This window comes from Gopherus flavomarginatus, chromosome 11 (genome assembly GCF_025201925.1).
Source record: "Gopherus flavomarginatus isolate rGopFla2 chromosome 11, rGopFla2.mat.asm, whole genome shotgun sequence".
NCBI classification, from domain to species: domain Eukaryota; kingdom Metazoa; phylum Chordata; order Testudines; family Testudinidae; genus Gopherus; species Gopherus flavomarginatus.
The window spans coordinates 12,082,591-12,108,767 of record NC_066627.1 but is presented as its reverse complement, the minus strand read 5'-3'; the positions used below and the strand labels follow the sequence as shown (position 1 = coordinate 12,108,767).

The window sequence follows — 26,177 nt, the reverse complement described above, 5'->3', positions numbered from 1 at the left end:
CCCCTGGCTCCCACAATCACATGGACAGCGTTCCCATCACCTCACTGGGAAGTGGCTGAGCAGAGATGGGCCCTTGCTTAGACAACCTCCCTGCTCCTCTGAAGGTGGGTAACAGGGCCAGAGTCCTGGCTGGGCTAGATGCCATGTGTTGGGGTGAACTGAGTGCCAGGAGGCAGATGCCCTAGTTTCATGGCATAGCTGCATTCACATTAACATCAGCTTAGCCCTGCCTGCGAAGGCAGGAAAGGGAATGCATTGACTTCTCAGCTGAGGCTGACAACTGAGGTGGCGCTTTCAGTGTCGTGAGAGCAGCTGGGTATTGGATGGAGATGTACCATAGCCCCATCATACAAGGCAATTTCCAGCTATTTCAGGGCAATTTTCACATCTAGGGACCTCCAGGTAAGTTGCTCTCTGCCCCCCTTGGCCAACCTGTCAGAGCAATGGAGACAGAAGCTGCTTTACAGGGAGGAAACCCAAGCTCATGTACTCTCCTTCCTTCTGTCTGCAGTTAGGTGCTTTCTTTCCTCCTTAAATCTTCTTTTCCTTTTCCTTCCCTCTTCTTTCTTTCTTTCTTTCTTTCTTTCTTTCTTTCTTTCTAGAAATTATTAACGTTGCTGATTTCAATTTTTGATTTTCTGTCATGAAAATTGAAACAACAAATGTACCAAATGATACTTTGAAATGGCATGTTTCATTTTGAATCCACATTTTCAGCCAGCAATTGATTCTGAAATCTCTTGGTTTCCAATGATACTCTCTCAAACACACACGCAAATACTTCAACAAATCTGCACTATTGCTTCAACATTTCAATGTTATATTGTGATGGGAAATGTTTTGTTTTGAGATTTCTGAATTGAAACCTTTCTGAGTTTTTCCTTTTCACTTTTCATCCCAATTCATGATGGAAGCTATTGTCAACATTTTGGAATTTTCTATCAATGGAAATCCCCATTTTCTGAGCACCTCTACATCTGGGTTTTTCTTCTATGTCCTAGACAATCACCAGGCAGCACTAGGGCCTGGCTGAACAGCTGAGAGAGAAGAATTTCATTGATTTTAAACACTGGGAACAAGAGCTCTGAGCAGAAGGATTTATATTCCTCTCCATCCTGTGCACTGAATAAAGCAGGAAAATATAGTTTATGATGATGTAATTACACTGTATCATAATATCAATGCCTAAGAATTGTTTGCAGTATTGTTATAGTCCACAATTGTACTAGTCCAAGGACCTGAAGAGGAGCTCTGTGTAGCTTGAAAGCTTGTCTCTTTGAGCAACAGAAGTTAGTCCAATAAAAGTTATCAGCTCACCCACCTTGCCTTTCTAATGCAGAGAAGACAGGACAGAAGGAATCATACCATATTTTTATTAAGAAATTAGAAAAATGCAAAATTAACATGACAAATTAAATTATTTAAAACTATCTAGGTCTCAAAAGGTATGTGTAAATTGCAATCAGATATCCCAATTGCAGTGTAGCTATACCCAAACTGTATGCAAACAGGGAATCATTATTGAGCGGGTGTGATTCTACACCATGAGTGTAGTTTGGAGAAGGCGAGGGGGAGCATTGCCCTCCCCAACTGCAGGCCTTAGGCATACATGGAATCCCCCACCCCTTGCATGGTCCCATTGGAAGTCAAACTACGCCTATGGGTCCCAGAGGGATCAGTTTTTGGCCCTACGTTTTGGCCCTGGATTGCTTGGTAAACTGGGCAAAAGCAAACAATACACATTTTAATACAGCTAAATGTAAACACCCACGTCTAGGAACAAAGAATGTATGCCATACTCACAGGAAGGGGGCTTCTACCCTGGGAAGCAGTGACTTAAAAAAAATGGGGGGGTCATGGCAGATAATCAGCTGAACATGAGCTCCCAGTGCGACACTGTGGGGGAAAAAAGAGCTATTGCTATCCTGAAATGCGTAAACAGGGGGACCTAGAGCCGGAGTGGAGAGGTTATATCATCTGTGTGTTTGGCAAGGGTGCTACTGCTGCTTGTCTCCAATTCCAGTGTCCACATTCAAGGTGGATGTTGGTATGTTAAAGAGGATTGAAGGAAGAGCCATGAGAATGATTAAAGGGTTAGAAAACAGGCCTTATAGTGATAGACTTAAGGAGCTCAGTCTGTTTAGTTTAGTAAAGAGAAGGGCAATGGAAAACTTGATCTCAGTCTGTAAGTACCTGCACTGGGAACAAATATTTCACAATTGGCCCTTCAATCGCACGGACAAAGCGACGATAACACAGTCCAATGGCTGGAAGTTGAAACTACACAAATTCAGACTGGAAATAAGGTGCAGGGTTTTTTAACAATTAGGGCAATTAACCATTGGAACAATTTACCAAGGGTCATGGTGGATTCGCCGTCTCTGAACATTTTAAAATCAAGATTAGATTTTTTTTTGTTTTTGTTTTTTAGGGTTTCTGAAAGATATGTTCTAGCTCAAACAGGGACTATTTTGAAGCTATTCTCTAGCCTGTGTTACACAGGAGGTCAGACTAGATGATCAGAATGGTCCCTTTTGGACTTCGAATCTATGAATCAATAAATGAGTAAGAAATGTGGTTACATGGGCAACCTACATTCTGGCATTTCTGAAATTTTAAGTGCTTGGCTTTAAAATATAAAGAACTTTCTTTTAGTACAGAATGTTATTCTGCATAATTGCGAATATATATATTTAAATGACTAGAGCTGGTCAGACATTTTTCTGTTCTTTTTGTTTGTTTGTTGTTTGTTTGTTTTGTTTTTTGGCGGGGGTGAAAACTTGAGGTTTTTGTCAAGAAACAAAATATTTTTTTTTCTTTTTGGCCAATTAAAACTTTAAAAAAAAATCAAACACAATGAGCCACTAACCAACCAAAAAATGGCCAAAAACTGCTAGAAAGAACCACAGACAAAAATATCAGAAGCTCGAAATATTTTTGATTTCCAGTTTTCTAGCTTAATTTAAAAAATATATATATTGGAAAGAAAACCCTTCCCACATTAAAAAAAATAATCAAAAGCCAAATTATCTCTAGAAAGAGAGAGAGAGATTTGATGGCTAATTTTCAACCAGTCTTAAAAGTGACAGATTATGAAACTTCAGAAGTTGCCTACGATGAAGTCACCAAAGGTGAATGATTTTGCTAATCCCAAAAATCAGTAAAAAATTTGCTGGGGGGTGCCCCCCCCCCCAACCACACACCTTTTACATTTCAAATTTTAGAAGGGGCCAATTTGTAATCACTTGATTTACAATCTGGACTAGAAAATGAGAGAATCTGAAATTCTGTCTTTATTCATCAATTACATGCTGTGAATTTGGGGAGATTACACTATATTCTTCACACAGTGCAAAATACCATGTTTTAAGTGAAAATCTGAATGCTACCATGAGTATAGATGTTCTACCACCAACTCCATAAGTCTATTTATATGCTCAATACCAGGTCCCCAGCTGGCACCAATTGACAGTAGCACCATTGGAGTCAATGAGTCAGATTCACCGCTGATGTGAATTGGCAGCACTCTATTCAGCAAAGTGCGGCCATCTATATTGCAGATCTGCATCTGAGGAAGTCAGTAGAACCTGCAGCCATGCACCTGCAAGCAGAGTCTAGCCCTCAGTGTGTAAGTTACCTCAGTGGAGGCTCCATTCTCCTCCCATCCTCATAATGAGGCTCCTCCGTGCCTGGCCAACATGTCTCCGCTCGATGCACTGTGCTATTGTATGTGGAAGTGCTCGTTCATGGTGGCCACTATAATCTCCTCCTCTCTCTGTGTGTGCTACAGGGATCCACACTGATGGGATGGAGCATGGGAACCTCACATGGGTGACGGAATTCATGCTGCTGGGGCTATATGACGCCCACAAGCTCAAGCTCTTCCTCTTCTTCCTTTTCCTGCTCTTCTACATAGTCATCCTCCCAGGCAATGTCCTCATCATCCTCACCATCCGGAGTGACCTCTGCCAGGGCTCCCCCATGTACTTCCTGCTGGCCAACCTGGCCTTCCTGGACATTTGCTACTGCTCTGTTACTACACCAAAGATGCTGGCTGATTTCTTCTCCCATCGCAAGACCACCTTCTACAGGGACTGATGGTCCAGATCTTTTTCATCCACTTCCTGGGGGCAGCTGAGATCTTTCTGCTGATTATTATGGCCTATGATCGTTATGTGACCATCTGTAAACCTTTGCATTATGCCAGTATTGTGAGCAGGGGGATCTGCTATGCCCTAGCGGGGGCTACCTGGGTGGGAGGCTTCATGCACTCCATAGTCCAGGTGCCTCTGACCATCAGGTTGCCCTTCTGATCAAGCTGGCCTGCACCGACACCTACGTGGTGGAGATGCTGATGTTCTCCAACAGCGGCCTGGTCACCTTAGTGTGCTTTGTCCTCCTTCTCATCTCCTACACTGTCCTGATGGTCAAGCTCAGGATTCAGTCCCTCTGCGGAAAGAACAAAGGAGCCTCCACCTGTGTCACCCACATCATTGTGGTCTTCATCATGTTTGTCCCAGCCCTCTACATCTATGCCCGCCCCTTCTGCAGCTTCCCCCTGGACAAGGTGGTGTCCCTGTTCCACACTGTGGTCTTCCCACTACTGAACCCCATGATCTACACGCTCAGGAACAAGGAGCTCATCAGCTCCATGAAGAGACTGATGATCAGATACAGCCATTGGGGTGGGAAGTAAATGGAGGCCAGAATAAAGTAGTGTCAGACTGTGAATGCTTTTCTATGTGCAGGACTCCATTTTGCTTTTAGATACACTGGAGAAACTCTATAATTATGCTGTAGTATCTATTGAGCAACTTGAATCTGTTAAATAACTTTATAGTAAATCTGTAGTATCTATGGAATATGTCTGTAATATATATCAAAATCCCTGTACAATCTGTTGAGTAATTAATAAATCTGTAGCATCTATGTAGTAGTTTGCATGAGCAAGTCTACAGTAGCTGTGAAAGGAGCCTATGGTTAAATGCAGCCACTCTATGGAGTGTATGGGTTTACACCATACCTTCTATGGAGTAAATATACCATGAATGTGTAATATCAATAGAGGATCTGTGGAATATCTATGGAGTAACTCCAGAGTTTACACTGCTATAACTGAGAGAAGAAATTAGCTCATTCTATTTTATATCTGAATATGATACCAGTCCTGGTTAATAATAATTAATACTCAGGAGATTATCATCGCTTGTATTAGTTGTATTAAAACGTGGAAGGAATTTTGGTCATGGGTCAATTGTCTAGTTCTAAATTCATGCCACTTAAAGACTGCAGTGTTAATTAATGTCTTTATTTATATTTCACAAAAACAATGAGGAGTCCAGTGGCACCTTAAAGACTAACAGATTTATTTGAGCATAAGCTTTCATGGGTAAAAAAATTCACTTCTTCAGATCCACGGAGTGAAAATTACAGATATACGCATAAATATATATCGGCACATGAAGAGAAGGGAGTTACCTTAAAAGTGGAGAAACAATGTTGAAGGCCAATTTAGACAGGCTGGATGTTTTGCACTCCCAATAATTGATGAGGAGGTGTCAATACCAAGAGAGGGAAAATTGCTTTTGTAGTGAGCCAGCCACACCCAGTGCCTATTCAAGCCCCAATTGATGGTATTAAGTTTGCAAAAGAATTGTAGCTCAGCAGTCTCTCCTTGAAATCTGTTTTTGAAGTTATTTTTTTGAAGAACGGCTATTTTAAAATCTGTTAATGAATGTCCAGGGAGATTGAAGTGTTCTCCTACTGGCTTTTGTATGTTACCATTCCTGATGTCTGATTTGTGTCCATTTATCCTTTTACATAGAGACTGTCCAGTTCGGCCAATGTACATGGCAGAGGGGCATTGCTGGCACATGATGGCATACATCACGTTAGTAGATATGCAGATGAATGAGCCCCTGATGGTGTGGCTGGTGTGGTTGGGTCCTATGATGGTCCTAGAGTAGATATGGGGACAGCGAAAGCAACGGGGTTTGTTACAGGATTGGTTCCTGGTTTAGTGTTTCTGTGGCGTGGTGTACTATATAGTATTTGCTTCAGGTTGAGGGGCTGTCTGTAAGGGAGGACTGGCCTACCTCCCAAGGCCCGTGAGAGTGGGAGATTGTTTTCCAGGATAGGTTATAGATCATTGATGATGCCCTGGAGAGGTTTTAGCTGGGAGCTGTACGTGCTGGCCAGTGGTATTCTGTTATTTTCCGTGTTGGGCCTATCCTCTAGTAAGTGACTTCTGGGTGTCATCTGTCATGCTCCTTGTTCTGTCATCTGCTACCACTGAGAACAGTCTAGATCCATCCTCTTTGGAACCCCCTTTCAAGTAGTTGAAAGCAGCTATCAAATCCCCCCTCATTCTTCTCTTCTGCAGACTAAACAATCCCAGTTCCCTCTGCCTCTCCTCATAAATCATATGTTCCAACCCCTAATAATTTTTGTTGCCCTCCGCTGGACTCTTTCCAATTTTTCTACATCCTTCTTGTAGTGTGGGGCCCAAAACTGGACACAGTACTCCAGATGAAGTCTCACCAATGTCAAACAGAGGGAATGCTCACGCCCCTTGATCTGCTTGCAATGCCACCACTTATACAGCCCAAAATGGCATTAGTCTTCTTGGCAACAAGGGCACACTGTCAACTCATATCCAGTTTCCAATCCACTGTAACCCCTGGGTCCTTTTCTGCAGAACTGCTGCCTAGCCATTTGGTCCCAAGTCTGTAGCAGTGCATGGGATTCTTCCAACCTAAGCACAGAACTCTGCACTTCCACTTGTTGAACGTCATCAGATTTATTTTGGCCCAATCCTCTAATTTGTCTAGGTCCCTCTGTATCCTATCCCTACACTCCACCATATCTACCACTCCTCCCAGTTGAGTGTCATCTGCAAACTTGCTGATGGTGCAGTCCACGCCATCCTCCAGATCATTAATGAAGATATTGAACAAAACTGGCCCCAGGAACGACACTTGGGGCACTCTGTTTGAAACCGGCTGCCAACTAAACATGGCGCCATTGATCACTATCAGTTGAGCCTGACAATCTAGCCAGCTTTCTATCCACCTTATAGTCCATTCATCCAGCTCATACTTCTTTAACTTGGTGGCAAGAATACTGTGGGAAACTATATCAAAAGCTTTGTTAAAGTCAAGGAATAACACATCCACAGTTTTCCCCTCATCTACAGAGCCACTTATCTCCTCATAGAAGGCAATTAGGATAGTCAAGCATAATTTGCCCTTGGTGAATCCATATTAACTGTTCCTGATCAATTTCCTCTCCTCTAATTGCTTCAGAATTGATTCCTTGAGGACCTGCTCCATGATTTTTCCAGGGACTGAGGTGAGGCTGACTGGCCTGTAGTTCCTCAGATCCTCCTTCTTCCTTTTTTTAAAGATGGGCACTGCATTAGCATTTTTCCTGTCATCCAGGATCTCCCCCAGTTGCCATGAATTTTCAAAGATAATGGCCAATGGCTCTGCAATCACATTTGCCAACTCCTTTAGTACCCTCGGATGCAATGCATCCAGCCCCATGAACTTGTGCTTGTCCAGTTTTTCTAAATAGTCCTGAACCACTTCTTTCTCCGCAGGGGGTTGATCACCTCCTCCCCATATTGTGCTGCCCAGTGCAGCAGTCTGGGAGCTGGAGACAGAGGCAAAAAAAGCACTGAGTACATTAGCTTTTTCCACATCCTCTGTCACTAGGTTGCTTCCCTCATTCAGTAAGTTTCCTGCAGTAGGGGAAGGAACAGAGCAGATCTGCCAAGGAAACTTCAGCAGAGGATTGGCAAGTACCTCCAGGAAAGTTTCCTAGAGATATCTCCAGAGGATTCCCATGAAATCTCGGTGTGCATTAACACACTATTCCACTGCATGGCTTAGCTTCACAAGGAAATGTGAAATACATGCAAACAAAGCTAGCCGTATACATTTCTATCCCTTAGCCCACTTCTACAATATACAGAGCAAAGGACAGCTCTACCTCATATCACCAAGCAGCATCAACTCAAAAAGATCACTTACTCCTTGCCTGCATCATACGCGCCAGCGATGGGCTTCTAGGACTGGCTAGTCCTTTTCACAATGAAAAAGAGCTCCTGACTCACCTCGCCACTAGATGACATTGGTATGTACTCCGCACCATCTTCCAACTCAGCCTCCTCATCCACAGCTTTTTCCTCTGGGTCGAGTGCCCTGTTTGTCACCACCAGTCCCACCAAAGTATCCAGAGGGCTCTTGGCAGTGGAGGTGACGTTGTTGGTGAGGATAGTGTCCAGCTCCTTTTAGAATGGCAGCTCTTTGGTGCCGCACCAGAGCAACGGTGTGCCTCCCTTGCCTTATGGTATGCCTATCTTAGCTCAGCACTGCCGCGTGTCCTGTTTGTAACCCTTCTCCAACAAGCCACAAAAAATATAACTGTAGATACTGAAGTTCCTGTGGTTGGAGCGGAGCTTGGACTGGACAGCCTCCTCAGTCAACAGTTCCAGCAGATCCAACACTCAGGTGAGCTGCAAGAGAGAGAGTGTTTGCTGGGCTTTGTCAAGCCAGGCCTTAAAAGATGCAAAGGATGGAGATTCTGCCACCTCCCTAGGTAACCCATTCCAGTGCTTCACCATCCTCCTAGTCAAATACATGGTAACAGTAAACTTGAACCAATTGGGATAGGATTTTTACAAAAGGGGCCCAAGGGATTTGGACATTCAACTCTCATTGAAAGTCAATAAGAGTTGAATGACTAATTGCTGTAGGTCCAGTTGAAAATCACATCCTTCCTCCCTAATTCAAAGTGTGTGTGTTTGTGATGGGGAATCACTTAAGCATAAATTCAACTGTAAAACTTCAATGGGACTTCTGGCTTATTTGTTTTTCCGGATCAGTGCCTCAGTTCAGAATATTGAAAGGAATTGAGATTTAAATTCATAATAACTGAGTGTTTGGACAAGGAGCAATGATGATTTAGACCACATGAGGAGTTGGACTTTGTTTTTAAGAAAACTCCCATTATAATAATCCAATGTATTCAATAAGGCAAAAGAAACAGAACCCATTAAAATATAACTAGTCAAAATGGCTCAAAGCTCACAGACAATGCTGATGATGAAGTTCTTGTTAAAAAGCTATGGAGTAAGAAATATTCACAGAAATAACAAAGAATAATAAGTACTCTCAGGGAAATCATGATTTGGAAATCAAGAGTCATAGAAAAAGGCAAAATAAATTGGCATTGATTATTCATTATCTATCTATCTATCTATCTACATACTCTTCTTTTATCTATTGTCTATGTAGTATACACAACCATGCACAAACATGGTTTGTTAATAATAATAATAATAATAATTAATAATGACAACAGCCAACTTCTGTGATCTAGATACATTTGGATCCTTGTGTGGATAAGAGACCATTGGCCAAATCCACCTTTGAAGCAAATGGCTATATCTCAGTTGTTATGAATATAAGGTTAGCTGAACCTCTTCTCCTTGGTCTGGTCTCTTAGTGCAAACCCTCAGGTCTCAGCTTTATGCCTGTCTCTCCCTTAGGGTGGAATCGTGTTATTCTCCCACCCTCCAGCTGGGTCCCAGGATATAGCAACTTGTGCACCAACAAATGAGTTCTCCAACCATGTTTGGTACCTGTAGGTCTTCTCACAGGAGTTGTGACCCACAGTAAGTTGAGTGACTAGCCAGCCTTCACCATACCAAGTATGATTTATTTATCACTATAGGAACAAAGCATAACATAAAAGAAAATATGAGAAATTCTAGATCCATCACTGCAGTAGTTTGGCAGGATAAAAAGTTGGGTTTATTACTCAAACTCAATTTGTCTTTTTGAAACATTGCAATAGCTTTCTCTTCCAAAATACCTTTCCACCATAGCAGGTAATTATTTTTTTAAAAAATAAAAAATAATACTACATATAACTATATAAGTCTCTGTATGCCCTACCACATCATAAATAAGACAAGAAAATCCCATCAGCTTTAAAGTAATCATTTGAAGAGAAACTCAGATATTCAGACACCTGAAAAAAAAAACTTTTTTCAATTCTTTATCATTTGGGAAAGAAAAATTTCATGTCTCTCAGAAACCCCTTTTAAAGAAATTATGACATTGACACCTTGAATAAGTGACAAAATGAACTGATATTCCCTATCAAGGCTGATTGTCCACTCTGTCACGTCAAATGCAGAAGGTGGAGGCCTGCAAAGATTCTAAAAATTAATACTGGCCACTCCAGGTTGGCATTAAACTTTTCTCTGACCTTGGATGGGTAGATGCTGCCACCACCCAAGTGCAAACCCCCTCTCCTGCCCCACACACAATTTTTGAGAAACCAGGAAGGAGCACTTGGGAATTCCTTCCTGTGGGGTACCATTAAGCCCTTTAACCCCCCCTCTGGGGAAGAGCTGAGAACAGAAACAAAGGAAATCAGCTATTGCCACCAACTTATTAAACAACATATACACAAACCTCTTAGGACACAAAAATCCAATCTTGTTCTTTAAAAAGGGTTAATTTTATTAAAAACAAAAAGAAAAAATATATCTGGAATTTAGGGTTTTTGCTAGATCTTAAAAAAAACAATTAAGCACAAGATAGCTCTCTTGAGGCTCAGCTTGAAGGTTACAAGTAAAACAAAAGCATTTGGGGTTAGCACAGAGGAGTCCACAAGCCAATAAGAAATAAAAGAAATAATCCTAATCACATCTTCCTAGACATTCCCTAATTTACTTACATATATGGGATTGAAATAAGTAGTTCTAGGTATGATCTGATGATTTTCCATACCTGGCTTAAAGCTTCTTATAACAGTGCTGCTATGTGTCTCCTCTCTCCAGAGAACAACAACAAACAGACAAAGGGAAAGATTTTTTTCTTAATTTAAAAAAGCTCTAACCCCTCCCATTGGCTCTTTTGCTCAGGTGCCCACTCAATTCCCTTTACCTATGCATCTAGTCAGAATTTTTAACCCTTTACAGGTAAAACAAGTCGAGAACAGTTACCAAGAGCGATTCTATAGCTAACTGGCTGGTTGGGTGTCCACAAAAGAGAGCTACCTCTCACCCTCCCATTTATCACACTCCCCACATTTCGTCCAACATGTTCCACTCTGCAAATTCTTACCCCAAAAACCACCTGGAACAAAGAAACAAGTCAACCAATGAATCAGCAACATGAAAAAGAAACAATCAATCAAATACACAAGCCAAACCTCTCATACCCAAGCACAATTTTTATCCCAAAAAAAGAGGAAGAGACATCACAAAGTCTACTAGTGATTGAGCAATAGCTATAGATATTCTGTGCAGCACTCTCAGATAGTATGGTTATGGTTGCAGTATAGATCCCTAAGACAAATAGATACACGTCTATGTAGATTTGTGGATAGACATAGATTCTGATATTATTTACATGGTGTAATCGTAAAAGTACTAATTTGACTTCCATGGAGTTAGTGCAGATTTTATGACATCATAAACAGATTGCACCTTATTTTCTCAAGGGAACAACTTTGTCATCAATTGATTATTACTAGAAAGAAGCCCAGAATGAAATCACAGTCAAAGATCAATGATGGACATTTTTTTTGTTGGTGAATAACCTCCGCACAATCAGTTTCTTTAATGTAGCTTTGATCTCCTTGTTCCTCATGCTGTAGATGATCGGATTCATCACTAGAGGCACCACAGAAGAGAGAACAGCCACCATGAGATCCAGCCCTGATGCTGAGCTGGAGGAGGGTTTCATGTACTCAAACAAGCCTGTGCAAAGTAACAAATATACCACAATGAGGTGAGGAAGGCAGGTGGAGAAGGCTTTACGCCGGCCCTGCTCAGAGAGGATTCTCAGCACGATTTTGAAGATCTGAACATAAGACACAATTATAAAAACAAAGCAGTTTAAACATAAAAACACGCTAAAGGCAAGAAGCCCAACTTCACTGAGGTACAAATCAGAGCAGGCGAGCTTGAGTAGTTGGGGGATTTCACAGAAGAACTGGTTGATGACATTGGACTGGCAGAAAGGTAACCTGAAGGTGTTCCCAGTGTGCAGTGAAGCATAGACAATACCAGTAATCCAGGCACTGGCTGCCATATGGACACAAGCTCCCCTGTCCATTATGCTCTCGTAGTGCAGTGGTTGGCAGATGGCAACGTATCTGTCATATGCCATGATGGTGAGTAAGGCAAAATCGGCTGCAGTGAAGAGGATAAAGAGAAATACTTGAGTGACACATCCAGGATAAGAAATCACCCTGGTGTTCATGAGGAAATTGGCTATGGACTTGGGGATAGTAACAGAGATGGAGCCAAGGTCTAGGATGGACAGATTCACCGGGAAGAGGTACAGGGAGGGTTGAAAATGGGGGTTGAGGGCTATGGCTGTGAGGATGAGAAGATTCCCCATCAGGGCTGCCAAGTAAATCACTAGAAACATCATAAAGTGCAAAATCTGCAGCTCCCGAACATCAGAGAATCCCAGGAGAAGGAACTCGGTCAGGGTGGTTCGATTGGACATTTTCTTTTTCCGTTCATTGTGTGATGGCTGTGGAGGGAAAGACTTGGGTGACACATCCAGCATAGGAAATTGAGCTAGAGTTGATTAAGGAATTGACCATGGATTTGGGGATGGTGACAGAGATGGACTGAGTTCTATAATGGACAGATTCACCAGGAAGAAGTACCTGGGGGTGTGGTTCGGGGTTCAGGGCTACAACCATGGTGATGAGAAGATTCCCCATCAGGCTCCTAGGTAAATCAGCAGAAACACTACAAAGTGCAAAATCTGCAGCTCTCAAACATCAGAGAATACCTGGAGAAGGAACTTGGTCACAGTAGTTTGGTTGGACATTTTCTTTCTCAGTTCATTGTGTGATGGCTGCAGAAGGAAAGAGAAAGACAATGGTCAGGATTAGAGCTACAGAGGGAATGGCCCTGATTCCCCTCATTAATAGCTCTCAATAAAAGTGTCAATTGTGCCCATCACTCACCATTGCCATTAACTAGGAGTGGAACGTTAACACACATGTGTAAATTGGCACAGGTCCCTTAAAGTCAATGGAACTGCATCAGTTTGCACCATCTGAAGATCTGGCTCAGGATGTGACTTGATAAAATACAGTATGAAAGATGGAGCAAAGTGCATCCAACCCCAATGATCCAGTCAAGATAACTATCCTATTGCTCCAGACAGCAGGTTGCAAACTTAGTTATGAAGCTAAAATACTAAAAAGCTAGTGCTGCCTGATTTCCACTTTCCAGGGAAATATGACATGGACACACAAAGTATCCAATATGACAGTGCATTTGTAAGGATTCCACTGCAACACCACATGGATGGCCTGCTGCCTGTTTCCAAAACTGATTGATGGCCCCAAATCCCAGCTGCATTTCATCTCTGTGTGATGAGCGACTAATAGCATCGCTCAGTTAATTCTATGTTGTGTCATTTCCCTCTTACTTTATGTCTGCGCTGTGTGGGTCACTGCCTGTCAGGAGCTTTGATTTGTATTCTTGATTCTGCCACTGACCAGCTGTGTGACCTTGGGCCAGTCACTTCCCTTCCCTCAGCCTCTATTTCCCCTCCCTCCCTTTCTCTACCTTGTCTACTTCGGTTATAAACTCTCTGGGGCATAGACTGTGTCTTACTATGTGTTTGTTCTGTCCACCTGCTAAGAGCATTTCTGTTTAGCAGGTATCAGTCTGGGACAGAGGATATGGTGCTAGAGCAGGTCTAGTACCATTGTCCTCCTCTACGTCCTTGGGTAGAGACAAGCTTTGGCTGGGAGCTTCAACTCTTTGTGCCTCAGTTTAAAGGCCCCTGCATGTATAAAGCATATCCTGTGGGTATCAGCTTATGCTGTTTACTCAGTTTTGCTATCCTGTAAGTATCCCTTTGAAACATATTAATGTTCCCACTCTGGCTTAATTCTAAATTTCCAATCTGGGGTATTCAAATATTTTTTATTTAAATTATTTCAAAAGAAAACTGGGATTTGAACTGAAGACATTTTCATAGGAAGTCTCTCCTATCCTTAAAAATAACATATGTATTGGGAAGAAAAAAAAATTCAATTACTTCAGTGAAAAACTTCCAGTTTTACACAGTTTTTACCAGCAATTGTTTGGTTCTCAGTTAACAAAAACAAAAAATGTTTGGTTTCACAATTTCTAAAAAACTGATTTTTTTTCTGCTGCAGAAAAAAAAGAACAAGAGTACTTGTGGCACCTTTGAGACTAACAAATTTATTTGAGCATAGTTAGTCTCTAAGGTGCCACAAGTACTCCTGTTCTTTTTGCGGATACAGACTAAAACAGCTGCTACTCTGCAACCTGTCAGAAAAAAGAGGAGGAGCTCGAAATGTTTGATTAAATGATAGTAAAAGACTTCAAGAGTTTCAATTGTAATTCGTAGTTTTAGAATTAAATTTCTGCAATATAATAATACCCACAAATATTTAACTGAAATAGCAAACTTACAAAGCTGCTCTTTGTGGAATGTTTCCCAGTCTGTGGTGCATTTGACAGTCCACTGCCAGGATTCTTCCATAATTGTCTATCTATAGATCTGTCAATAATGCCCCCATCTCTGTATTATCCAACATCCATTTCCCTGCCTCTTCATCATATTTCCTGAGTTGCTGGGTCTCTATGCAGTTCCTTGCAGGCAGGGATCCACTCCAGAGATAGACCCTCCCTGCTTCCTTCTTCAGGCAGGCTTGGTGAGAGGTGAAGAACTAAATAGGATTGGGGCAGAAAGCCCCTCCCAGCTCTGAAATGTATCCTGGCTTCTGCAGGCTTCAAGACAGGGTCACAGCCCAGGATATATCTGCCCTGGGGCTAAATAGCTGAATTCCATCTCCAGGGCTGTGAGCCCAGCTCTGATCTCAACTCTGGAGCATATCACCCTGACACCTGCCCTAGCTGACCCTAATCCTACAGTGTGGAAATAGCATCTGCCATTGCTTGCACACAATGGCAGCAACTATGGATGGATCTGTGGCTAAAAACAAGGCAGGACTGAGACCCAAACTATGTGTAAAGGAAACTGCAGAATGAACTATATATTTGTAGCACAGACATGAAATCCAGTGCCACCAGAGCTGGTTTCTTCATTAACGCCACATAATCAACTCTGAGAGAGCAGAGATATTTTTCCCCTGTGTTACATCAGCAGCTCTTGGGATGCAGCCACCAGAGGAACCCACAGCTCAGGCTGCCCTAGCTGTTTGATGTTGGTCACTAAGAGGTACCCAGAGACAAACACTAAAATCTCGGTGCAACCTCCTAAACTGGTATAAATTCATACAGTTCCATTGAGTTCCGAGTAGTTAGGGCTGTTTTCTCCATGTGGATATTTGCCCCTTTGATTTCATTGGTGCTACTCTGATTTACATTAGCTGAGGATCTGACCCCAAGACTGCCTTGGAGCTATGTCAGTTTTGACCCGCTGGACAACTGGCCTCATTAACTCCAATGGAGCTATGTCTGATTTACACCAGCTGGGGATCTGGTCCATTACACAGTTTCTAATCCATATTCTTTGCCTCTGAATCTGAACTGAAGATGAGACAAAAGTTCCAAACTTATCAATTTGCCCAATGGGGTTGATTGCAAGAGTGTAACTTTTAATGTCTACAGAGACATTCATTCCCACAGGGGACAGAACTTTGGAGGAATTCAGTGTTGCTAAGATTTTCTGTATCTGATTTTCAACTTCTACTGGGATGAATGGACCAACTTTCTTTCTTTCTTTCTTTCTTTCTTTCTTTCTTTCTTTTTCTTTCTCAGCTATTATATGTTTTCTTCCTGCAGATAACAATAAAATAAAAGGCTCATGAGGCTGCAGGTGTGATGCCACATGATGTCTTCCAGCTGTTTAATTCATACTAGTTGTAGATATGTCAGAGAAACTGAACACATATGAAGGATCAGATGCCCATCTGGTGCAAATCAGTTGTAGCTCCATTGGAGTCAATGGGGTTGTCAATGCTGATTCCCCCTTTGGCACTTTGAGTGCAGAAGGTGGAGCCCACAAGGATCCTAAAAATTAATACTGGCCACTCCAGGCTTGTACTAAACTCCCAAGGTTACAGCTTCTCTTTGACCTTGGATGTGTAGATGCTGCCACCACCCAAGTGCAAAACTCCTTTGAGAACCCAGGAAGGCTTACTTGGGAATTCCTTCCTGTGGGGTACCCTCAAGCCCTTTCATCCCCACTCCGAGGAAGAACTGAGAAAGAAAAAACAAAGGAAATCAACTGTTGCCACCAGCTAATTAAACAACATGTGCACAAATATTTTAGGACACAAAAATCCAATCCTGTTCTTAAAAAAGGTAAATGTTATTAAAAACAAAAAAGAAAGAAAATACATCTGGAAACTCAGGCTATTCCTAGATTTAAAAAAAAAAGGCTTAAGCATCAAGAATAACTTTCTTGAGATCCAGCTTTAATGTTACAAGCAAAACAAAAGCATTTGGGGTTAGCACAGCGGAGTCCACAAGCCATAAAGAAATAAAAGGAGATAAACCTGATCACGTCTTCCTAGACATTTCCTGGTCAACTTACATATCTGGGAGTTTCAAATGAGTGGTTTATAGGTATGATACCAATGATTTTTCATACTTGGCCCCAAGTTTCTTATAGCATAGTTGCAGCCATGTCTGCCTCTCCCTGAGAACAACAACAGACAGACAAAAGGGGAGTCTTATTTCAATTTTAAAAAGTTCTAGCCATCCCATTGGCTCTTTTGGCTAGGTGCCAACTCACTTCCTTTTATCTATGCATCACAGTGAGACTTTTAACCCTTTACAGGTAAAGCACGTAGAGAACAGCTACTAAGAGGGATTTTATAGCTAACTGGTTGGCTGGGTTCATAAAAGGGAGCTCCCCCGCCCTTCATTTATCACAGGGGTCAAATCCAAATCCCCAACTTGTGTAGATCTGCCTTGGTACAGTTAGAGTCAATGAGGCCAGATCCCCAGATGGTGTAAATTCGATAGTGCTATGGAGCTATCCAATTCACGTGACCTGAGTATCTGTTCCATTATGTCTAGTTTCATGCTTGTTCCAATATTTCTGAGCCTCTGTCAGGGTTCCCCTCCACTCTGAACTCTGGGGTATAGATGTGGGGACCCACGTGAAAGAGCCCCTAAGCTACTATTCTACCAACTTAGGTTAAAAACTTCCCCAAGGCACACATTTCTTTCCTTGTCCTTGGATGGTATTACTGCCATCACCAAGTGATTTACACAAAAATTCAGGGAAGGGTCACTTGGAATCCCCTATTCCCCCAAAATATCCCCCCAAAGCACTTCACCCTTTTTCCTGGAGAGGTTTGAAAATAATATGCCAAGCAATTGGTTAGCAATGTGGGCACAGACCAGACCCTTTGTCTTCAGGACACTGAAAATCAATCAGGTTCTTAAAAGAAGAACTTTATTTAGTAATAAATGTAAAGGAAGCACCCCTGCAAAATCAGGGTGGAAAGTAACTTTACAGGATGAATAAAAATATTTAAAACACACAATCAGTTTCTTGCTTGGTCTCTCCCTCCATCTGGAGAGGGAACAACAAAGAGAGAGCACAAACAAAACCTTCTCCCCCAGATTTGAAAGTATCTTCTTTCCTCATTGGCCCTTCTGGTCAGGTGCCAACTAGTTTATTTGAACTGATTAACGTCTTACAGGTAAAGTGATTTAGTACAGCTGCTAAGGAGGGATTTTATGCTACCCTTCTCTCTATATTTATGACACACACCCCAAATCACAGACGGTGCTGGACAGCCTGTTCCACACTGGCTGTGATTTCTTCCTGGAGCTCTAGAAGAAAACAGAGTTAATAAGACACATGCACCTCTAGACATACTACTGATTATATAAAAAGTAACAATATTTTCCACATTTTAAGGAAAATTTAAACCAATTGATTCTAAGAAACTCTCATGGGAGAGTGCATTAGCCACTTTGTTAGAAGCTCCCGAAATGTGTTGTATTTCAAAATCAAAATTTTAGAGAGCTAAACTCCACTGAAGAAGTTTTGGGGTTTTTTTTCCTTGACAGTATGAAGCCACTTTAGTGCAGCATGGTCAGTCTGCAGGTGGAAACACTGTCCCCAGTCATATGGGCGTAGTTTCTCCAGAGCATACACAATGGTGTAACATTCCTTTTCTGTGACTGACCATTGACTTTCCGTCTCAGACTGTTTTTTGCTGAGAAACACGACAAGTAGGAATTCTTGATCCAGGCCTTCCTGCATTAAAACTGATCCCACAACACCCTTGGATGCATCTGTTGTTACTAGGAAAGGTTTGTCAAAGTCTGGGGTCCTTAGCCCCAGACAGGGTCAGATATGAGTGTTGTTTTAAGCTGGTTAAAGGACTTTTGACATTTTTTAGCCTTAATAGTTATTCTTGCCTCCCTTATGCACTCAAAGACTTTTTGTAGATGCTCCAGGTGTTCTGCACATGAATCCAAAAATATGGCCACATCATCAAGGTAGGCCACTGCAGATTCTCCCAATTCCGCAAGGAGACTATCTACAAGTTTCTGGTAGGTGGTGGGTGCATTTCACAGCTTGAAAGGGAGCACATTAAATTCATACAGGTCCTTATGATGATAAACTCTGACATTTCCTTGGCAGATTAATCTAGTGGTACTTGTCAGTACCCTTTGGTTAAGTCTAAGGTAGAGATGAACTGTGCATGTCCCAGTTTCTCCAATAGCTCATCTGTGCTTAACATTGGATAGTTGTCTGGGTGAGTTACAGCATTTAGCTTAAGGAAGTCAACGCAAAAGCATATTTCTCCATCTGATTTGGGAACAAGAAGCACTGGAGATGCCCATGCATGCTCAGAGGGGCGAATTACACTGTGACAGCATTGCCTGTGTCAATGGAGTGGTATGCCCGTACAGTCCATCCAGTGGTGGCTGAGAACATTACTGTGAAGCTAGTGCACAGCTCCTTGATATGCTGTCTCTTCGTATGTCCTAGGGTCATGGAGATATCCACCTCTTCCATGCCACCATCACTTATCTTTCAAAGTAGACACCTTCAGGCTACTCAGCGTCATCTCCATCCTAGGCTGTAAACTGAAAAATCTTGAATTCTCTGGAATAAAAGGGATTTAGAGAATTAACATGGTACACTTTGGGCTTTAGGTTTGAGGTGGGGGACACTATGAGATAGTTAACAGCTCCTAGATGCTCTTGGACCATAAATGGCCCTTCTCATGATGCTTCCATCTTATGGTCCTCAAGCTCCTTCAAGATCATAATCTGATCCCCTACTTTAAAGGAACGCTCTCTGGCATGTTTATCATATCAGGACTTTTGTTCTTTTTTAGTATCTTTTAGGTTTTCTTTAGCAAGGCTAAAGAGTCTTGGAGGGTGTTTAGTAGGTTGTTTACAAAGTCCAGAATGTTAGTTCCTGGAGAAGGTGTAAACAGCTCCCATTGCTGCTTCACCAACTGTAATGGCCCCTTAACCTCACGGACATACACAAGCTCAAATGGTGAAAAATCCAGACTAGGATGTGGTATAGCCCTGTAGGAAAAGAGCAACTGCTGTAACACTAGGTCCCAATCATTGGAGTGCTCACATATGACTTTACATATCATGGTCCCCAAAGTTTCATTAAACTTCTCCACCAGGACATTTGTTTGATGGTGGTAAGGGGTGGAAACCATGTGGTTTACCCCATGAGCTTCTCAAAGGTTTTTCGTGGTCCCTGCCAAGAAATTAATTTCCGAATCTCTAAGGATGTCGGAGGGCCATCCTACCCTGGCAAAATTGTGTGTTAATGCCTGGCACACACTTTTAGCCCTGATGTTGCTTAGAGTTACTGCTTCTGGAGTTGCAGATGGGATTGCAAGTGCTGGATTCAGTGTTGGCAATGGTTCTGGTGCTGGTTGCTCCATCAGTTCTGGTTCTAGGGCTGGCTTTGTTTGGGTCTCTGGGACTGGATCCGCTACTGATTTGCAGTCATTGGCATGAGATCCAGTTCCACCACATGAGTCTGGGTCTCTGGTAACACAGATGGGGCCCTTCTAGAAGGCTCAGGAACAGGGATAGGTGTGGAGGCTTGCTTAGCCTGGCTGCAGGTGACCATTCCCACCCTCTTGGCTAGCTTCACATGGCTGGCCAAGTCTTCCCCCAGCAGCATGGGCATGGGAATGGGAATGGGATAATGCACTGGACAGGAACTTGGCTATAGACAAGTTTAAAGAGTTTGACTTAAAGGGTTTAATCATCACTTGGACTCCTGGGTTGATGAATTTGGGGTCCACTAAGGATTGATGGATAGCTGGCACCTGTATTCCAATATCCTCTGCCCACCCACCCTCACAGTTTCCCTTCTTTCTGATGGTAGCTGGGAGGAATCAAGGCCTGAGGACCTTTGATGTGATTCCAGTGCCATGAACTGCAATCTGTTGAGGTTCTTATGGAAGATTGCCTTCACGTGCCCCAGCTCATTACATTTAAAACATCGCCCAACTGACTGGTCACTGGGGCAAGGTGAGTTGCTGGAGAATGGTGTGGTGGGATGATAAGGTGTCTGAGGTTTTCTTGTGGTGTAGGTGGGGCCTTGGGCTGCCCCTGGTTGTAGGGTGTTGTATTAGGTTGCCCTTTCTGCTATTTGCTCCAACTGCTACTAGCTTTATTTTTCTCCACCACCTCCACTCATTTGGTTCTGATTTCTCTCCACCTTGATTACAGTGTTAGGCTTCCCATCTAGTATGTATCTTTCTGTTTCTCCAGGAGCACCCTCTAAGAACTGCTCCATTTGCATTAGGAGAGACAGATCTATAAAAAAATGAGTTGTATCACCCAGAATTGCCTCATCTGTCTACTGATGGCAAGAGAAATCTTGGAGCAGCATCCTGTGCCTCAACCTTATGAAGCTATCTTTGTGACTGGTTCAGGCTCTCTGCAGACTCAGGCAGGTGTTGTATTGGTTAACACAGAACACCTCCCTTCTCTCCATGAGTGATTGGCTCATGCAAGACTCAGAGGGATGTTGCTCTACTGGTTATGCTTGGCTTTTGTCTTAGTCTCGGGTAACATTTTCCAGTTTCCATTCTCAACCACAAAGACTAGGAAATTGCTATAGTTTAGAAAATAGAAGCTGAGATTCTACTGTAATGCCATGACTCCTGCAGCTGAGACCCTAGATACTGATTTATAGTGTATAATCTTTAACCTAGCCCTGAAGGCTTTTTGATATCACGCTGCCATATACGTCGTTGCTGTAGATTATGTTGGGATATTGTGTGAACTTGAACTGGCAAGGGACATGGTCTCTATAATCGTGTCTGGATGGAGAGGCAGTTGCTGAGATGATGAAGGAGAAGGGACCTGTTCACAAGGCAATCTCCACACTTACTGGTCTATTAATCTTAATAAGATGCAGTATATCCTTAATAGAACAGTAAGAGTGGAGATGAATAGAAAAAGTAACACCTGAAAAGAGAACAATTGCTTGTATAGTGTGATTAACGATATAAATTATAACCTTAATGATTATGTTAATTTTAAGATAATGTAAAACAAATGGTTCTGCTAATAAACCAGCTGAATAATTAAAAGTTGTGAGAGGCAGAACCATTATGAAGAATGATTACATTATTAATAGTAGTGAAGAACGTGAAAAAAGAATGATCAGTAAACAGGAGATCAGTAAGACAGTAAGCAATGCGGTACTAATATTAATACATATATATGTATGTCATCATTTTCATTGGTACACTACACTGAGTTGTGCTTCTTAATACAGGAAAACTGGTGATGAAATGTGACAGCCCCACAAAGTAGTCGTTGAGTGATGGGAGATGGGGCTGGGAGTCAGGCCTCCTCGGTTCTTGCTCTGGCTCTGGGAGTGAGGTGTCATCCAGCGATTAGAACAGAGGGATTGTGCATCAGAACTCCTGGCTTCTGTACCCATCTCTGGAAGAGGAGTGATGTCTCGTGGTTAGAGCAGGATGGGGCAGCGATGCTGGAAGTCAAGACTCCCCCTTCTATCCATCTTTCCTACCTTGGGGGTTCCAGGATCAGCCCTGATTCACTAACAAGCCCTGTGGTGCAGATCAGCAACTATGCTCCCCAGGGCCCCAGAGCTCTGTCCTCCCACCCCCGGTGCCAGCACCCTCCCAGACAGAGGGGATATAGCCAGGGGCAGCCGGAGGGAGGGCTGGAGAGGACAGAGATGGAACCTGACTGAGGGCTAAGGCAGTGCAGGGTGAGTTCTTTCTTTCATTCTTTCGTTCTTTCTTTCCAGTCCTGGGTTTCCCCCTCTCCAGCTTTGCCAGAGCCCCTCAATCCCTGTTAACCCAGCCTTGGATTTTCCACACATACAGCTCTGCCAATACCCATCAATCCCAACCTGCAGCCCCTGGCTATCCCAGACATTCCCGAAGAGATCAGAGTTTGGGATTTTCAGGGAATACAGTGGGAAGATGTAGGAGCATTTCTAATGTCACTGTTCACGCTTGGCCATGGTGCGTATTTATTAAGACTATTAATGCAGGAGAATGAATAACTGGGGAATGAATGAATAAAAGGAAGGATAAATACAGGATTATCTTCGTTACTAAATGGGTAGAGTAGGAACTAAGTCACACTCACACACACACACACACACACACACACACTGCTGCAAAGTGTGTGCTGAACTTTATGTTGCTGAGTCATCCCAGTGATTGACAGGAGGTTGTAGGATGTCTGCACAACCAGGACCTAAGACTTAATAAGTGAAGAAGAAAGGAAGGAAGGAAGGAAGGAAAGTAGAAATAAATAATTAAAATGTAAATAAATTCATACATTAATTAGTAAATAAAAGAGCAAGTATTTGTTATAATGAATTAATAAATGTCTACACATGAACATGAAGGGATTGGGTAAAGATAATTAATAATTAAGTGATAAATACTTGTATAAATAAATCAATGAAGCAATCAGTGAATGTTCAGATAAATAAATAAAGGAATAAATATATGATTATGTAAATAAATAAATGAATAACAGAATGTACACATAAATGAAGAATTAGAGGAAAGACAGAATCCATGACTGGATTGATATATAAGTAAATAAATAAGTCGAGGGGGAATGCATAAATAAATTAATGAAGGGACTGATACATGATTAAATTGATTAGTCATTGAAAATATAAGTAATTTTTTTAAAAAATACAGTAATGCATGAAATAAATAAATGAATACGAATACATGAAGGAATATATACATATAATGTATATATAATATGTTAATCGAATGTATAACTAAGTGAAAGAATAAAAGACTGAATGAATGACTAAACTAATGAATAAATTAATGTTTAAATAAATTAATGTTTAAATTAAGAATAGAATGTATAAATAAATAAGAAAGTGGATAGATGATTAAATTAATGTATAAATAAATGACTAAACAATGGAAGGAAATAATAAATGCATGTATAACGCATAAAGAAAAGAATGAAGACATGAATGAATGAACAAATAGTGGAAGAATACAATAAAAACATAAATGGTGTATTGAACAAATACACGAATAACAAACAATGAATGAACATTAAAATAAATGAAGAAATGAATGTGTTAATCAGTGCCCCCATTTTGTTGATTAAATTACATTAATAATTTCAATTAATTTGTAAATGAAGGGACAACTAAGCAAATGCATGCATAAGAAATTGGAGGAATACATACATAAATGGGGATGAGATAAAAGAATAAGTGAATAAAAAAAGGAAGGAAGGAATATCAAGACTTTACCACTCACAGTAACAATTCCCACATGCTTCTCCTTTACCTGCTCCTGTTTCCCAATGTGCCCTGTCCCCCTTATCTCTCTGCTTCTATGGCTCTGTCATTTCCTTTATTTGATTATCTGACTAACGTGTCCTCACTAAACCCCATCCAAATTCTTTTGGTGACATGCATACACACACATGCCACTATCATTCCCCTGCCAAAAAATCCCCAAAGATTAAAATGAAAAGAAAAGGTCTTTTGGGTCAAAATTGTTGAGGGGGGGGGTGGAATTTTTGACTTTGCATTGAAAATCCCCAAAATTTCAAAGTGAAAGGTTTGAGTTTTTCCAAGGAAAAAAACATTTTTTTAATTACAAGGGAAGCTGGTACTTCTCACAAAAATGTTCACTTCATTACCATCTAAACATTTTGATGGAAAAATTTCTAATCAGCCATAGTCATAGCCTTGTATCTTACATCTTGGCCAGCGACTGCCTCTCGCTGAGTGTCTGTGAAGCACTTGGTATGATGGGGGCTCTTATCTCAGTTGGGATCTTCGCAGCAGCTGGTACAATGGGGGCCATGATATAAGTTGCACCTCACCACTACCATAATGTGCACACTAAATTTTACAATAACATTCACCCTGTTTTCTATTTCAGGATCTCATGCTGATGGAATGGAGCATGGGAGCCACACAGAGGTGACAGAGTTCCTGCTGCTGGGACTATCCCAGACCCAGGAGGTCCAGCTTTTCCTCTTTGTCTTCTTCTTGCTTTTCTACATCATCATCCTCCCAGCCAACATCCTCATCATCCTCAGCATCTGGGGTGGCCCCCATTTGTCTCCCCCATGTGTTTCTTCCTGGCCAGCCTGGCCTTCCTGGACATCTGCTACTGCTTTGTCATCCCCCTGAAGGTACTAAGCCACTTCTTGTTCCACCACAAGACTATCTCCTACGGGGGATGCCTGGCCCAGCTCTTCTTTCTCCACCTCCTAGGAGGGGCTGAAATCAACATGCTCATGGGCATGGCCTTTGATAGGTATGTGGCCATCTGTCAGCCTCTGCGCTACACCACTGTGGTGAGCAGAGGGGTCTGCTGGGCCCTGGTAGGGGCTGCCTGGGCCATGGGGTTCATGTACTTCATTTATCCAGGTCATCCCCATTGTTCAGCTCCCCTTCTGTGGCATCAATGAGCTGGACAGTTTCTTTTGTGACATCACCCAGGTGATCAAGCTGGCCTGCACCGATGTGTATGTGCTGGAGTTCTTCATGTTCTTCAACAGTGGCCTGGTCACTTTGCTGTGCTTCATCCTCTTGCTCATCTCCTATGGGGCCCTGCTGGTCCGGCTGAGGGCAGGTGGCTCCTCAAAGGGGATGAGCAAAGCAGCCTCCACCTGCATCACCCACATCATAATCATCATTATCATGTTCAGCCCAGCCACCTACATCTACTGCCGGCCCTTCCGCAGCTTCCCCCTGGACAAAGTGTTGGCTGTGTTCCACACTGTAGTCTTCCCCTGCTGAACCCCATCATCTACACACTCAGAAACAAGGAGATCACCAGTGCCATGAAGAGGCTGCTGGGCAGATACGAGCTGTGGAGAGGGAAGAAGAAGAAGAAGAAGAAGAAGAAGAAGAAGAAGAAACTGAGGGGTCAACAAGCATGTGGCAAGGGGAATCCAGTGGACATAGTGTACTTAGATTTTCAGAAAGCCCTTGACGAAGTCCCTCACCAAGAGCTCTTAAGCAAAGTAAGCTATCATGGGACGAGAGGGAGGTGTCACACCCCAATTCCCTCCTTCCCGTAGGGAGTCCTCTAGGAAAGGCAGATCAGCATTGTATGTGATTAACTCTGCTGCAAGCATTGCAAAGCATTTTGGGGAAGGTCAAAGGTGTGTACGTGGAGATTGGAAGTTTACTTTGTAGGTAAGAAAGGCCGAAAGGGGAGGAGAAAGAGAGCAGAGAATGGGTTAACTCAACCCAGCAGCTAGCAAGCTCAGTCCGAAGATAAGATACTGGCCTCCACCCAAGGACTCTGCTCACAGCTGAGACTTGTCGGACAGATGAGAAAGACTGGGGCTTGAAAGTTGCCTGAGAGGCTGTGGGAAACCAGCTACACTGACCTGCACCTGCAGGACAGCAAGGCCAGAGGAGAGGAAAACAAAGCCCAAGGCTGCCAGTCTGAAAACACAGGTGAAACAACGAGAGGGGGCACCGAGTCAGGCGTCCCTGAAGCTAGGATGTTTTGGTAAAGGGAACCATAGCAAGCCTGTTTGGACTGGTACAAAGAGCACCAGGAACAGAGGGCTCTGAACGAAAACACTTCAAAGCAGCCCAGGACTTAAAACCTTCCTGAGAGCTGGGGCAACTTGGAGAGCACAACAGATTCTTGGACAGCCTGGGCCA

At 42.4% G+C, this 26,177-nt stretch overlaps 1 protein-coding gene and 2 pseudogenes across 1 annotated transcript; 2 read left to right on the top strand and 1 right to left on the bottom strand.

The window, feature by feature from the left end:
- Window positions 1-3,807: 3,807 nt before the first annotated feature.
- Window positions 3,808-4,696, top strand: LOC127031271 (olfactory receptor 4N5-like; annotated as a pseudogene).
- A 6,889-nt stretch (window positions 4,697-11,585) lies between these two features.
- LOC127031848 (olfactory receptor 14A16-like) lies at window positions 11,586-12,536 on the bottom strand. The gene has a single exon (XM_050918865.1). It carries the CDS (start codon window positions 12,534-12,536, stop codon window positions 11,586-11,588), a length of 951 nt encoding a protein of 316 aa, XP_050774822.1.
- Window positions 12,537-24,446: 11,910 nt separating this feature from the next.
- Window positions 24,447-25,396, top strand: LOC127031847 (olfactory receptor 4N2-like; annotated as a pseudogene).
- The last annotated feature ends 781 nt before the right edge of the window (window positions 25,397-26,177 follow it).